At 34.2% G+C, this 17637-nt stretch overlaps 1 protein-coding gene across 2 annotated transcripts in view; it reads right to left on the reverse strand.

Annotated features, from left to right (window-relative positions):
- ANO3 (anoctamin 3) overlaps positions 1-17637 on the reverse strand; it is a 465390-nt gene that overhangs the window by 7737 nt on the left and 440016 nt on the right. For both annotated transcript variants that reach the window (XM_079101829.1, XM_079101830.1), the window contains exons 21-24: positions 14161-14258; positions 11359-11492; positions 10214-10366; positions 5954-6101 (exon numbers count right to left, since the gene is read on the reverse strand). In XM_079101829.1, coding sequence (XP_078957955.1) covers positions 5954-6101; positions 10214-10366; positions 11359-11492; positions 14161-14258 — 533 coding nt within the window. The remainder of the gene's footprint in view (positions 1-5953; positions 6102-10213; positions 10367-11358; positions 11493-14160; positions 14259-17637) is intronic.

Here is a 17637-nt window from a genome sequence, read left to right on the forward strand (position 1 = left end):
AACTCAGCTGTTATTCCATTCCCTAACTCTCATTATATCTCATTACAAAGAGACAAACTCCTGTCTATTTTCTCCCAGTAGCTCCTCTCTCGCCCTTTCATTTGGTTTGTATTTATTACATGGTTGACTAGACCCTAGTATTAAATTTTGATAAATCTCTGTTTTACAGTACCAAATTTATTTGGAAGAATAAGAGACTCAGAATAACCAAAGCAATTCTGAGAAAGAAGAGTGAGTGATGCAGGAAGCATCAATACACCTGATATGAAATTATACTAAAGAACTGTAGTAACAAAAACAGCATGGTATTGTTGATGAAGGTGCCAAAAATATATGTTAGAAAAAGATAGCATTTTAGCATAATAACAAATTGTGCCAGGAAAACTGGATATCCATATGTTGAAGAACAAAACTAGTTCCCTATCTCCTCTCCTGCAAAAAAACTCAAATTAAATTGGATCAAAGACTTAGGGATTAGACCAGAAACCTTGCAACTGCTAGAAGAAAATATAAGGTCAACACTTCATCATAAAGGTGCAGGCACTGACTTCTTCAAAAAGACCAAGAAATAAAACCAAGAATCAATAAATGGGATGCCGTCAAATTAAAAAGCTATGCACATCAAAGGAAATGATAAAGAGCATGGACTGACAGCCTACAAAATGGAAGAAAATCATTGCCAGCTCTGACAGATTAATATCCAGAATAGATAAAGAACTAAAAAAATCCAATGCCCAAAATACACATAACCCAATCAATAAATGGGCAAAAGAACTAAAATGACATCTCTCGACAGAAGAGAAACAAATGTCCAAAAATATACAGTCGATGCTGAAGAAAAAAAAAGATCACCATGCTGAATGACTTACTGAACCCACGTAACGAAGACACTGTGGTATTGGTACGAGGAAAAATAAATAAGTCAAAGGAAATGCTGAAAGAATCATAATGCAAATCCAGATATAAACAGTCATCTGGTTTATGACAAAAGTGTTACTGCAATCCAATTGTGAACCCAGTGATGAAAGAAATGTCTTTTTGACAAATGGTTCTGAAGAAATTGGATATCCTTGAAGAAAGTTATGGAAACCCAGACTACCTCTCAACATAATGGAGTATACTAAGGGGAATTAGGATTAGAGATTTAGAATGTTCAGTTGCATTCTCAGAGTAGACATCCTTAAGAGGAAAGATCTGAGTAGAGTCTAGGAGTTGGGGGAGGCAGCCATGGGGAGCTGTGCATAGTGAGCTTCAAGCAGAAGACACAGAAAACTTAGTATATCCTAGGGACTGTAGAGATCAGTGTTGTTGAAATGAAGTGATGACATCCTAAGTCAAATGAATAGAATACATCGAACAAATGATCGATTGTCAAAGGTAGTAGGTCAACCACTGTGAGAACTGGGAATTGACAAGTGAATTTCAAAATGTGAAATTCATATCCTTTCTATAGAGTAGTGGGGTCTTAGCTTTACCAGAAAGAGTATAAGGGGGAAGGGGAAGAAGGGAACTGAAGAAACAGATATGGAAAATTCTTTGGATTTGTTTTTGTTCAAAATGGAAGCAAAGCCACCAGGATGCACTGACAGGCACACAGAAGATGGCAGGGCTTTACATATTGGTTGGAAAAACAAAAGCAGGTTCCAGTGTCAATGTGAAAAAGATATGATTCTGTTTGTAGTGTATGAGATAAAGTGAAGAACTAGTAGACTGAGTAAGAGATCCAAAGTACAATTAGAGGGCTTTTGCTTTCCACAGGAGCAGAGAGTTCTACTTCTAGGAACCAGGAGAAAGCAGGAAAGCAGGCTGTGTGGGATGCTGGTGCAGGTAAGCAGACTCATTCAGGGGTGTCTATGGAAGTTCTTTACTAATTGGGTCCATTTCCCCAGTTAAGTAGACCTGATGAGAGTGAGAATATAGAAGGGAGTGCTGCAGGCTTAAGGAGTGAGGAGAAGGTATGAAAAACTTCTCTGAAAAAGAAGAGCAAGTGAACTTGGGAAATAAAATGTGTGTAGGGTCTACAAAAGGGATGTGATCAAAATTTAAAGTGAAGCTGGTTAGTGTCTTTGTTTTGTTTTTCTTCATCCACATTAGCTGCATGAGAACAGTGCAGAATAAACAATTTGGAGATGGGTGGAATTCTGCCAAAGTAGTAAAACATTAAGGGGAAGGGCAGGGACCAATGTATCCAAGGGAGAGGTTACAATGATTGCCTAGTTGGTGTGTAAGATGGGTAAGAATGGAAAAGAGGATGATAAAGGAAAGGAAGACAAGGATGCATTGGTACCATTGATATTTTAGAATTCTATGTACATTCAAAGAGTTGTTGGAGATAGTTAATTTTACAGCTTTAAAGTATGTATATTATAATATCCAACATACGGATTAAATAAGGTTTAGAGAAGCTAGGTAACTTTCTCCATGCCTATAAATCCTTAATTTGGGGTCTCAGCATCTCATTACATTGAACGCCAGAAAAACTTTTGGTATTGAACACCAGAAAAACTTTTGACACAGAGGTGTATTTATTGCTATTTTATCACATTAGAAATTAAAACTGATTTAGAAAATATTTATTCACTTATTTAAAATAAACCATTGAATCCATTGTAAATTAATAAAAATGGCACATTTTAAGGAAAAATAGTTATAATTTCCAAGGGGGGGAGGAAAGATAGTCACAATGACATTGTTTCACATGTTTGCAAATTTCTCTGATGTCTGTTTTTGCAGAAGATAGTTAGATTTTCATATCTACTTCTATATTAAATCTGTTGCAATATGTTGTTTTGGTTGAAGTGTAAGTAAGAAATCTGGCATCATATAGATAAGTAGTTGGAAAAAGAAGGACTATTTTAATAGCATTTCAGATAATTTTGGATACGCTTCAGTGATATTACACTAACACTCTACAGGGGGTAGTTTCTTAAAACTTAGTTGCAATATGCAATCTTAAACCTTAGTAATGAACATTTCGTGCAGTTACATTCAAATACATAGGTCTATCTTGTACATTAACCATTTATCCATGCATGATTTTGTAATGTCAAATATCAGTCATTTGGAAAATATTTGTGCCCTGAATTATTCAGAGCTTCCAAAGGTTGATGTTTTTTGTTTGTTTGTTTGTTTTTACTATAGACCCTGAACAAAGATCACAATTGTTAACTTTGTCTCGGAAAAAATAAATCTTTAAGAATTGGGAAGCTATCAAACTTACAGTAGTAGATAAAAGTTATCCAAAATTCTCATTTTCACTTCAAAGTTTAAACTTTATCAAAAGCAACAAATAATGTCAAATATTTGTCTTAGAATGACAGGCTAGTTTTGTGCAGTCTCTAGAAGAGTGACTGCTAAGTACCCAAGTCTGAATAATCCTAATTGATGGACAGTCAGTATTTCATGGGGAAAAAGTTTTCTTAGTTGGCATTCCAACTACATGGTGCATTTCTTTGAGACACACATCATATCTGGGTATGGAGCAGAAGTGCTCTATGCACGTTTCACATTTTGTTACATAGAGTATTGAAAGGATATTTATTCAAAGGTGGATATATTGTAAAATTAATAATTATTAATGCTTTGTTGAAGACATTCTGAATTTTTTACTGGCATTTTTAAAGTGATTAAATGGCAATGAAGAATATCATCATGACTTATATTGTTTGGTTCCGAAGATTCTCGCTCGTTAAGAAAAGCCACCAGAAATTTTATTCACCATTGCCTTATCACCACCAATGCACATATCAATACATGAAAAGGGGAAGTAATGTCTTAGTGTAATTATGAAAATAATATTGACCTTATGGACCCCTAAAAATATTTGCAGAGAAGATGTTGAGAATCATGTTACTAAGACAAATAGTTGTTACAACCTGTATTCAACCACATATCTGTCATATTCTAAACCTTGAAATATTAATTACAGTGATGCAGTGGCTTCATTGCCTTCCTCTTCCATTCTAGGTCCCATAATTTATCATTTCAGCTATTCTCTTGCCAATATCCTTCTCTTTCCTGCTGTCTTTTCCTTCTGCCACTCAGCCTGAAACTGTCTTCTCTGAATGAATCTACTCCAATGTAGCTGCTAAGCATGCTTAGAAAAAATACTTGGAATGTGTGGTGTTAGTATCACATAAGCCCTTCACTTCTCTGTTTGAAATTGGTCTACAACCCTAGTTGGTGAATATGGAGGTGTTAGATGCCATCTACATGAAAGTCAAGTTCTGAAACAGACACCCAGTCGATCTTATTTTCACCTGCCACTAGGTGGCGATATAGTCACTAGCAAGTAGTCCTTAGTAAGAGGGTGGCGGACAAGCCTATCTATGTTTCAAATTATTAAAATCTATTTCTATTTGTTTTAACTTTTAAAATCTGTTCTAACTAATTGTACATGGAAGTAGAATGAATTTATACATTTTGATAAATCATACATAAATAGAGTGCAATTTCTCATTTTTCTGATTGTATATATTGCAGGATCACATTGGTCATGCAGTCATTTATGGGCATGTGGTAATAATGTCTGTTTCATTCTACTATCCTTCTTACTCCCATGCCCCTTCCCCTCCCTTCCCTCCCCTCTACCTAATATAAAGTAATTCTAGACCTTTTGAATTTAGAAAACAGACTTTTTGGGTTTTCACTATTAATACCCAAATAAGCTTATGTTTACAGAGTGTTACAGTTCATAAACCTTATCTCAGACACTTTCTTAATCATAAGGCCCTTGAACACTTTCTGTTATGAACCAACCAAGGACAGATAGATAGTATGTGCTTTTTAGTAAAAGGCAAAGTTAGAACTCAAACCTAAAATGTGTAACTTAAGGCAAATTTTCTTGAAGACCCCAAGATATAAACAATGACAATATATAAAACAATAACTGTATCTTTCATGATTGCTCTTTTAGAAAATGAGGCATTTATTTTCAAAGGTATTTCAGTGTTCTGAGAGAAATTCAGTTCCTCAGGAGAGTCAAAGGTTAATTTCATCCTAAACCAAGGCTCAACCTGTTGTGGCACATAACCTGCAGCTACATCAGCCACACGTTCCAAGCTGCTCCTCTTGGGAAGAGGAGAAGCAGTTTCCTTATTGCTACTCTATCTTCTTTCACCACTTTCACATCTAAGGCTAGTCTTGCAATACTCAAAGTGTTTCCAGTTCTTCTCTGTTCTGCAAATCCAGTCTCTCATTTGTCCCCAACACTTCCTTTCAATAAGGAAAGATCTGAAATAGCATATCACTTGAAGCAGTGGTTCTAAACAAGGTGTCCCCTAGGGCACATCTGGCAATGTCTAGAGATAGTTTTGATTGTCACTACCTGGGGAACAAGGCAGTTACTATTGGTGTCTACTAGGCAGAGGCCAAAGCATGCTGCTAAATGTCCCACTATGCATACAAAACAAACTTCCCCTTGGATGATCTGGTTTAAAACATCCATAGAGCAGAGGATTTTATACTAGAATGGTGGAGGCCAAGATTCCTTCATCTGTAAAAGCAGTAGTTATAAATGCCTTTTAAAACTCTGTAGGCACATACCAAGCAGTCTCACCATGCTCTGTATCTCTCCAATAATTGCCTTTTCTTTTCTTTCAGTAATTTGATTAACCAGTGTGGGTTTCAATTTGGCCATCGGCACAGTAAGAAGATTGCACTAGATGATTTCTTAGGTTTCCTCCTGTTTTATGATTGGACTTCTATACACAACATAAAGGTCTTAGCATTTTGCTATTAGCAATGCATTTCAAACGAAAAACATAAACTATAATAGTATTTGCTGTAAAAAACTGCTGCTTTTTTTTAACTTCACTTGTGCTTTCATCTAATAAACACATTATAATTACAATGACCAGAAACATCACTCTTAATGGTCACAGAACAAAATGTTTCAGTAAGTTCTCATTTTAATCATGAACATAAAAAGATCAGGAAAATGTTTAAATCTTACTTTTCATTCTGTTCTACATGATTTGCACAGGGGCCATATTTGTATTCATAGACAAAACGTGGGATGTAGTCAGATGTAATAGCAATTACAAATGCATTGGTGATCACAGCCAATATGCCAATTCCTTCAAGAATTCCAAGCCAAATACCTGGTAGGAGAAAGATTAAAGATAGTGAATAAAAATTAACCAAATGAGAAACCCTGTAATCAATTTTATTTTGAAAAGAATGTTCTATTCATGTTAGAGTCACCGCTCTGTTCTTTATTACCTTCTCAGTATAACATCTCACTCCAACATTACCTATAAAGTTTGGTGATATATTGTTTGGTGATATATGATATATAACATTGCTTCTGTTACATAAATTTTTCCCATAAAGGGAAGGTGAACCCCATCTAAAAAGATTTGAAAATCAAATGACTTGGTTCAGGTCTTTAACAATGAGACATGACATGTGCGCTAAGATATGTCAAAGCCTAATATACAGAATTTGGTAAGGCAATAAAAACAATGAATAAAAATCTTTAAATTTTACATCTTTAAGTTCTACATGGTTGTATATAATCTGAAATATCTATATTCAATGTAGGTTCTGCCTTTTATATTTGCCACATTTCTTTTTTTTTTTATTGTAAACAAATGGGATACATGTTGTTTCTCTGTTTGTACATGGTGTAAAGGCATACCATTTGTGTAATCATAAATTTACATAGAGTAATGTTGTTTGATTCATTCTTTTTAAAGTAAAAATAGGAAGAAAAAAAAAGATAAAACCTATAATTACCAGTTGACATTTACTGTTTTAGGAGGCCAAATTTGGCATCATACAAACAAAAAGATTAGTTTCTGATGTTGTATATTACATCAACGTAATACTCATTATAGTCAAAACTGATGTTTCAACTAGGATTAAACCTGACTTTAAAAATATTGATAAGAAAAAAGTCCTGGAAAAAAATATTTCAAACATGCTAAAGGCGATTGGGTAACATGGTAACTTTGTTTTCTCCTCTCCTTGTTTTCCAAATTCTTTACCAACATCAAATTGAAATTAAAAAATAAAAATAAAAAGGGATTTTAAGGTTTAGCTAACTGAGGAGATCATAAGGCAAGAAATCAAAACTCATAAAAAATTACATTTGAACACACAAAAATGTTTATTTTTACAAGTTATGATATTCAGTCAAAAAAATGTAGCCTGGGAGAATAGTGCCTAATATGCAAAAGATCCTAAAATTTTAATGAGATAATTAAAAGGAAAAAAGGACAAATAATACAAATAAAAAATATATCATGGGAATGAAAATAACCAATAAATGTCTAAAGAAATTTTAACCACTAGTATTTTGAGAAATTTCCTTCAAAGAATAAGATTTTTTAATAAAATATAGATGGTTAAATATTTGAAAGTCTTATACTATTCAGTTTTATTTAGAAATATGAAGAAACTCTTTACATTGTTGTTGGAATGATTTACTACTTATTATTAACTATTAACTAGTCTTATATCTTTTAAAATTAAAATGTTTGCATTTTAATTCAGTAGCCTTACTTATTGATCTATATTATAAATACACTGTATCTATATACATACATATGGATACATGATAATGTCTGTCTATATTTACATCTATGAATATATGTATGCTTATTACTACTAACAGCAGAAAAATAAAATTTTTAAATGACTCTAAAATTTATCTTATATTTTTACTATTAATATAATTTTTTTTTTTTTTTCAGTGCTGTGCATTGACCCCAGGGCCTCATGCTTGAGGGAGAAGCACTCTACCAATTGAACTATATCCCAGCCATACACTCATGTTTTTGAGGTGAAGAATGTTTATGAAGAAACACATGCAGAATCCTGTTTATGTACATGATTATATTTCTGTATGTTTGTATAAGAAAGAAAAACATTGACAAAGGATGTATGCCAAATTTCTACCTGAGGTAGAAAAGGAGGAAAGGGATTATGTATTTTTTTTTTTTTACATATTTTTGTTATCTAGCTTAAGCAAAGTCATACACAGTAAAGTTTAAATAAAATAACCTACCTATGGGAAGGTACAATAAATGCTAATTAAAACTGGAATGGGAAGCGTTTTTTATCCTTTTTAAATTTATTTTCTAGATTTTCATTAATGTGTTTTGATTGTTTTAATAAGGAAATCAAAAAATATAACAAAGTTAAAGGACAGCAAGAGTAATAGCTTTAGTTACTTCATAGAATGGGCACTCTAAAACAAACAATTAAAAAACCTGAGAAATCTAATTGTATGGCATTGAATCTCTACACATTAGCATATTTGAAACAGACTTTGGTGGCTATGGAATAGAATATACAAGCTAGAAATTTTAACTGAAAAGTAACCATTCAGTCTTTCAAAAAAAAATATTCCCCACAAAACAAAAGGAAAAATGTGTAATTATTTTCAAATATACTTGAATTTCCTATTTCAAAACTAAAGGTTATTAAGGTAATATGAAAAATAAGTAACAGATCAGTGGGACAAATAGATTCAGGAAATAATAGTTAAGTCTATATAGAATTTAGCAAAACAAAGAGAGTTCAAATAATTTCAGAAACCTTTATTACTTAATGATTGGCTTGGGAAAAACTAAATAATAAAAAAAAGAAAACTGGAATCTCAATTTCATTAATAATAAATTCCAAGCAGATTACCAATTTAAATAAAATCTTAATGCTAACAAACAACAAATAAACAAAAAAAAAAGAATGTCATATAGACATATCTAAACAACAAAACACTGAAAATAACTAGTGAAAAATCATGAGTTCTAAAAGGTATTTAGAAGACTGTCACAAATGATAACATCTATAAGGCTTAAAGACTGTCCCAAATGTTATAAAGCAGATACATGCACAAACTTGATTATATAAAAATTTTAAAATTTTATTTATAACAAAGTAAATAGTTTAAAAACATTTGAAAATGTTTGCTATATGTATACATATATGTGTATTAAACATTTCATATATATTTTATAAACATATATATCTATATATACATATACATACATATATATATACACATATATCTATATCAAGATTCACATCAAATAGAGAAATAGAAATTACCAAATTAGATATAATGGCCAAAGTATATAACACAATTAGAAAAGAAGAAGTACAAATACAATTAATTTTATAGTAATAGAAATCCAAGAAAATACAACAAGTAATTATTTTCTTCATTAGTCTGTCAAGGAGAGAACAATTTTAAAAGTCCTTATTATACCTAGAATGGCTTAGAGAAAATGTACATTCATATGCAGATTCGTACAAAATTTCTGGAAAACATGTTAACAATTTTATATGTACATGTTCTCTGAATAAGTGTTCCATTCAAGGAATTTATTCTGATGAAATAAATGGACAAAGTTTGTGTAAATATGTTCACCTCAGTGTTGTTTATAATAACAAAATACTGAAGTAATCTAACCATCTTTATAGAGTACTGATTTTAAAAAAATTCACATTGGAATTTTGTGTAACAATTGTATAGAATGAGGCACATTTGTGCTTATTATCATGAAGGATATATATGAGATTTTTTTTTTTTTTTTTTTTTTTGTGGTACTGGGGATCGAACTCAGGGCCTTGTGCTTACGAGGCAAGCATTCTACCAGCTGAGTTATCTCCCCAGCCCTATATGAGATTTTTAATTACAAAAATATATTAAATAGCATGTCTAAAATGAACTCACATCCAACTAAATTATTATTCATTTTATTATTTTTATCCAAAAACTATTAAGTCTTATTACAGTTGGAAGGGAGCCCCACTATAGAAATCCACATGGTGTTAAGAGATATCAAGTCATCTTTTTTTATACCACTTGTGCTGCCACAACATAATATGTGAGACTGGTAATTTGAAAATAACCAGAATTTATTTCTTACTATTTTGGAGACTGGAAAATCCAAGATCAAGGTACCAGGAAGTTCAGTGTCTCATGAGCATCCCATTCCCTGTTTCTGAGACGCCACCTTATTGCTTCATTCTCTGGAGGGGACAAATATTGTGTCCTCACATGGTCGCAGTGCAGAAGAGAATGAGCCTATTCCCTCAAGTCCTTTGACAGGCGCTCTAATCCCCCACGAGCGCTCTGGCCTCATAACTTAGTCACCTCTTACATGTCATACCTCAATACTATCATATATTGGTGATTAAGTATGAATTGCACACCCTCTGGCATTAGCAAAGCAAAAACTGTTTAATTTCTAAATCTTACCTATGTCAGTTGCTCGGGCTGGCAGAGGCCTCCTCCACTGGGTGACGAATTTGTATGCATCAAGCCTGATTTCAATTATATTATTTAACAAAGCCAAGAGAGGGGCCAGAGGAAAAGCCGCCACAAAGATGGTGGTAAAGCCAAATTGCAAAACTGTCAAAGGAGAGCATTAGAAAGCTAATGAGATAAACAGAATTACGTATTGAGTGCCTCTTTTGTGTTGAAATAGGAACTTTACGTAAATTGTCTTTAATCCTTTCTATACTCCTACAAAATAAATATGCTTATCTAATTTGGCAGTTGAGGGAATTTTCGCTCATATGTGTTAAGTAAGCTTGCTAAAGGGCACATTGCAAGAAAATGTCAAGAACTGCATTCAGGGATTTGAGTTGATTTAAAGTTTCTGTGTTCTCTACTTCTATATAAGAAAGCCTGAAGGAAGGGGAAAGAAGAAAACAGGGATTGAAGGAGGAGGAGGGAGGACAAAGAAAAGAAAAGGAGCCTGGTAAGGTGGAGAACGGGGAGAAAAGGACAAAGGAGAGAAACAGGAGGCCTTGCAAACTTGTTGGCTCTGGAGTGAACTCAAGGGACCTACAGTAATTTTGTCCTTTCTTTTTTTGGGTGGTGCTGGGGATTGAACCCAGGGCCTTGTTCATGCGAGGCAAGCACTCTACCAACTGAGCTATCTCCCCAGCCCTGTCCTTTCTTTTTATAGATGGTAAAACAGAAGCTCAGAGGAAAGCAAATATTAAGTCAACACCCAGTAATTCTAACAATTGGAACAGGAATCCTTATTTTCCTAACACAAATAAATAAGATTCTTGAAGAAGCTAAGACTTAGACCTGGGTCTAAGCAAAAATTTATTGTGAAAAAGAGTTATTACTTTCTTTGTATGTGATCATCAAACTATTTGCTCAGAAGTTAGGAGCTCCCCTGTAACAAAAACCTCATTTGGCTATCAGAGAACAAAATGTGTGCACTGCTCCACACCTCTGTCTCTGCTGAGATAAAGATGCAGATGTGGTTTAGAATGCTTGGGGTTGGAAAGGCGACACATGTTTTCTTCTCTTGAACTCAAGCCTATGTGAATTAGAAAAGCAATATCAGGAAGGCCACCTGGTTCTGCAGAATATTCTTTTCTCACCCATTTCTAAGTATTCATCCATCAGGCCATGTATGTTCATGGGCTGCAGATTCCAGTCATTTTCCCACTGAGGTATGGAGGCATCTTGGATTCCCCGCTTGATTTTATGTCGTGACCACCAGTTCTGGATCAGCCTACATCACAGAGCAGACCAAAGTATTCTGAGCTCTCATTTAAGTGTCTGATGAACACTCATGGTTTATTAAGAAATGAGATACACCCTTGGGCTACATTAAACATTCCTGGGAATTGGAGATATTTGATGATCTCAAATTTTAAAATGTAAAAAAAAAAAATTAAATCTCAAATAGCTTTTAATATTTAAATTAAAAATAAAAAACCTTAAAAAAATCTAAAATGGTTTAAAAGGGGATAATAGACCCTGACCTTCCAGAGCCCTCCGAGATCCTAGACTCTATGAACACCTACTTATTTATTAAGATTCCATCACCTATACACAAAGATGGTCCTTGAGATTGATTAGACAAGCATCCATTTCTATGATTCTTTTTTCCACCTACACTCACACATTTTTATAATACTTAAACTTCTATAGTAGCTGTTGTGATTAAGTCTGAGAATTTCATTGCTCATCACCCAACATTTCTGGACTGTGCTCTCTGTATATGAATAAAATTATGGTCCATGAAAAATAACTGAGCCATAGATGGGGCTTCATTGGACCTAGATTCTAGTCTCCAGTGTGTAGTGCATTAGATGTGATTTTTGTCAAATCACTTTTCCTCCTTGAGTATGCAAAATGAAGAGTTTATTCTGCTATTCTAGTGAAGAATAGTTGCCAGGAAGTGGATCTGTATACCTGAGGTCATTTCCCAAGTCATGGAAATGAAATAACGAAGCTGTTTCTATAGGAGTGGTCTTGAAATTATGTGGCTCAAAATATCCTGGTATGCATATATTGTTCCTGGATAATGAATTAAGAACTTAGCAAAAATTACTGCTAGGAGGAGGTGATCTCACAGAAATGAGTGAACAGTACTAAATGCTCAATTTCAATTAATAATGGATCTAAGCTTCATTTAACCATGGCTAGATTAAAACACCAGCCAGTGCTCCAACAAATGTCTGATAGTGTTGCCCCTGGAGCTTCTTAGAGATGAAAAAGAAGCTGGAGTTGGAACTGACGTGGGTCTACTTGATTCTATTTTTTTCTTTTTTTTTCATTTTGGTTTTGCTTAAATTTTTTATTTAAAGACAGAGAATTGTACTTAAAAGTTTTGAAAACCATGGTTCACTCCTGCTAAGTTTTCTTCAACAAGGCCTTTGCCTAAGAGTTGAAAAACACCAGCCAGAGTCCCTTCATTACTTGATATATGTGATCAGGCTGACCCCTTGAGCAAGGCCACAATGATAATGTGCTGCCAAAATGCATGGTGTGCATGGTGCCCATCCATCATCACGGCATAGTCCTCCTTGATCCTAGAATAATTGCTATGCCATCCTGATGGTGCTTATTAAGTACTCACAACAGGTCAGATCCTGTGCTACACAGGGTCCCTCAGGTCCTCTCACACAATGCTTCCCAAACCCTCTGTTTTCATGTGGTGAGTCAAGGACAGGAAGGGACAACACAAACAGACTGGAATCCCCAATCCTCCATTCCTGACTTTCTCTTCATTTAGAAGACAATTGCTTTATTCTGTTTTGAATTTTGAGGATCTGTATAAAAATCTCTTCACAAAAGAGTCTCGTCTTTTATAATTAAGGTTGAAAATCCATTGGGTCAACCCCTCACTTACTCTTCATAAATTCCATTTTAAAAATGAAAAAAAAAAAAAGTCTCAAAGAAGTGAAATAAATTTTAAGTGAAATTAGTAAGAATCAGAGAAGAAATTAGAACCAGGTCTGGGCGATCCTGGGTCCACGCTGTTGACTGCTGTAATTTAACTAATGCTATATGGTAGACTTCAGGGTGCATATCATTTCTCCAACCCTCAGGTTTCTGCTCAGGAATGTCCTAATATAATTTGTAGGCCCACAAGGAAAAAAGAATTAAAGAAAAATTTAATGACTAAGCCTAAGCTATTTATATGATCAACTGACTGATTCTTTACCCATAGTCAGAAAGTACTCAAAATAGTTATTTCAACCTTTGGCTGATTAGGTCCCAAAGCTTCACCATCACATTGTTTTAAATATCTTGTATTTAAGTGTATATTGGTGGAAATAATATTTTAATATGTATAAAAGTGGACATCCAACATTTCTATCAGCATTTCACAGACAGTTAAAATTTATCTAAAAGGACAAAAGTTGAATACTATTATTTTGATGTTATCCTAATCAACTCTGTTCAAATCATTTTTGTGGGGCAAGGAGGAGTTGGAAAGAGTACCAAATGTAACCTCATATAGCATTTTATCTTGGATCATTCTCTAGGGAGATTCATACTCTTTATACAGCAACAGTAACAACAATGATATCAGTCTGCTAGTAGTACAAAGAAACGAGAAAAAAATATTTTTATCTTCCAGAACCTGTAATGTCAAAAATCTTTAAAATAGCAACAGGTACCTTACTATGTTGAACGAGTTACTCTACATCAATATTCCCTTTATTCCTGCAGCTGTTCTTAAAGGAGATGTAACTGTTAATCTCATCATAGAGATGTGAAATCTGAAGTTCAGAAATGCTTATTTACTTCTACAAGGTCATGCTTTTAGTAGGGAGCAGAATGGGAAATTAACCCCCTCTGCCTGTCACCAACCCTGAATGCTTAAGCACCAGTCACATTATGTCTCTTTCATTACTATACATAAGGCAAGGTTAAAACATGCTCACGGGTATCCCAACTCCATGAAGTTGTTCCATATTTGCTTCAAAAACATGATAACACCCATCTGGAGACAGAGGTCTATCAAACAGCCACTAGGATGACACTGGAATAAAACAAGAAGAGCAATAATGATCTGCTCTCTTTTCCACCTTTAAATTGTGCAATAAATTCTAAAATTGAGTCAGAAAAAAATGAGAAAGAAATGGCGTGTGTGAGGATACGAATGAGGAATTTTTCAATAGTTATAGTATAATATTGATTAAAAATCATAACAGCAACACGAACAAACTTAATTTTTGATGAGTACTTACTATCTGCCAAGCTCTGTGTTAGGTATGATCACATTTGATAAATGCTATGGAATACTATACATCCTTTAACAATCAAGGTAGCAGGAGAATAACTCTATGGCACATGTTTCAACATATTGTTTTCATAACCTTTTTTTAAACTTCAGAATAATTTTGAAAATTTGCAGAGTTCTCAGACATTCTTCACCCAGTTTCTGCTTTTGCTCCTATGTTACCATGGCATATTTGTCAAAGCAAAGAAGCCAGTGTTAATACATTGCAAGTAACTAAAATCTAGACTCTATTTGCATTTCATCAGTTTTCCTCGTTCTGCTGTAGAATTGAATACTCCGTTGCATTTACTTTTCTTATCTCCCTCCTTCCTCTGATTTAGGCATTTTTTCCATAACTTGCCAGTTTGAAGATCTTAGGATAGGTATTCCATGGAATGTCACCCAGCCTGGACTTGTCTGATGGTTTTCTCATGTTAAGACTGTGGATATGTGTATTGGAGGCAGATTAAAGAGGTGAAAACTACATCCTATCAGAGCTACATCATAGCAGAATATCACTGGTGATACTAACCTTATTATTTGATTGATGTAGTATTTTCCAGGTTGTTTTACTGCAAAGTTACTCATTTTATTCTCTCTTTCTCTCTTCAATCTTTACAAGTGAGCCACTAAGTCTAGGTCACTTTCAAGATGGAAGAAAGGTGTTAAAGTCTACCTTCTGGAGAGGGAATACCTAAATGCATGATAATGAATTTTAAGTGATAAATGTATATCACAAAATAGAATGATCCCAATGTTTTCTGCACTGTGCACCTGTTTTTTAGATTTTTAGTATTGGTATAAGAAAATACACATACAAATGTGATTTCAGGGAAAATTGCAACCAATGTATTTTGCTTAAAAATTTTGTACTATAGAAGCTATTATGGTGGGAAAGTGTAGGTCTGTTTCTTTAGAAATGAGCTCATGTCCTGCTCATAAGGATGATAGTCTCTACAGCTTTGATCCACAGTTTCTATTTGTATCAAATTGATACTAGTAGGACTTCAAAAGGAACACATAATTAAGATGCAAAAGAGTCTGCTTTCCCTGTTCCAGCCCAGTAACTTAATACTCTGAGCCAAAGAGGGTTTGCCAGTGGACAGGCTTACTGCATGAAGAGGAATAAATTCACCTAGACAAGCACGGCTATTCTTTCTAGGATGAATTAAGGACCCCTGAACTGTGCCACATAGATCGAATAACTGTGTTCAAGAGAAGGTCTGAAGCTAAGTAATTACTAAGCCACAGGGTCAGAACATAGATCACAGTTGCAAAACGTAGCTCTTAATTTTTGTAGAGAGACTTAGAGACAAATTGATTTCCCTAAGTTCATGTAATGTTGACTGGCACTGTGGGAAGAAAGCTGTGATTTTTTGCCCTCTAATGCTCTGCTTTATACCACGCTAGGATAAATTCTACATACCAAATGTGTTCTTTGCCTTGAAGTACAGGTTTAACACAACATATTGTGTGGGTCAGGATAAAGAAGACAATCACAGGACCAAGTGAATGCATTATTCCCCATAAAGGGTAGTAGGCCAAAGTGGGGAAGCTGGAATACAGGTCATTTATAATTTTATTATAATGGAGTTTTGATGACTTTGAGATTTATAGGGAAGAGAAAGGGATCCAAAGATGTTTGCTGGTTTGCTGTATTCACATAATGATGGCTTTGCGCATGCCTGTAATCCCAGTGGTTCAGGAAGCTAAGGCAGGAGGATTGCAAGTCCAAAGCCAGCCTCAGCATCTTAGAGAAGCCCTAAGCAACTCAGTAAGATGCTGTCTCTAAATAAAATACAAAAAAGGCAGAAGGGCAGGGGATGTGGCTCAGTAGTTAAGTGCCCCGGGTTCAATCCTCAGTACAAAAAAAACAAATTTTAAACAAAAGAAAGCTAGTCTTTCAAAACTCTAAAATTCATTTGGTACAAATATCTAACTTTGTGTAAAAGGGTATGGATTAGTATACAGGAGTCCCAGGCATTCATCCCAATCAGGATCAAAATCATATGAACAGGGACAAGCTAAAGCTGAATGTTTTCACATACTTTTCTCATTTCCTCCTGGTGGAAACCTGGTGTGGAGGGTTTTGGTAGCCCCACATTATAGATGATGAAGCTGCGGGTAGACAGGACCATCAGATTCCAATACCCCTGATCTTTCTCTTAAAGTACTTTAGTATTATTACCATAAAACCAACTCACATGCATAAGCGAGCAATTGGACAGTTATCTCTTGGCAAAATAAATAAACTTCCATTATGCCCTGGGTTGTGCCTACTATCTCAATAGCGGCAGGAAAGCAGTAGTCATAGTATGAAGCTAAAGCTCTACTGCCTACATTGAATCACATCTTTGTCAATTTTTATAATTGTAGGCAAATCATATAACTTCTCTAAGCCTTTGTTTCCTCATCTGTAAAATGAATGTAATAAAATTGTTATGAGAATCAAATTAATGAATGAAGAACACTAAGAATTTCTGGTGGTATATAGTAAGCACTCAATTAACATTGACAATAATTTTAAAAAATCTAATATTGTATTTACATAAAATATTGTTGTAACACAGCATATAGCTATAATATGGGATTCCCAAGTCCAGGTTAGCCAGATCATAAGTGTTCAAACACAAATTGTAGCATTTTTGCCTGCCTTCATAATGATTATCATTAATTATGCCTAGTGTTTTACATGCACAATCCAATTAAACCCACCAACTGCCAATAGTGACACAGCTACATTTAGCAGCAGTTTTTTAAAAAAGGAATTGAGATTTATAGATATTAATAAAGATCCGCCTTTGGGTGGGAAAGGATTACATTGTACACTGTCAGAATCCAAAGACAAAATATTTCTTATGTTTTGTGGTTACATCATATTCTTTGATTCCTTAATTTGTACACTTCGTGTTATCTGGAAAAGATTGTGTGACAATAAATATTTCTTGTATGAATGAATTCAGAGGATAAATCCTTATCTTACATTATGCACATTTTCCATATCTATATTTACAGGATTTCTGGGGGATATTACAATCCTATATTATTCACTTTTGTGACTTTTTATTCAAAACACATAATAATTTGTTAGAAAATATGATCGCCACATACTCATATATCCTATGAAAAATGTCTAGGA

The sequence above is a fragment of the Sciurus vulgaris genome (assembly GCF_902686455.1).
Source record: "Sciurus vulgaris genome assembly, chromosome: 11".
NCBI lineage: Eukaryota > Metazoa > Chordata > Mammalia > Rodentia > Sciuridae > Sciurus > Sciurus vulgaris.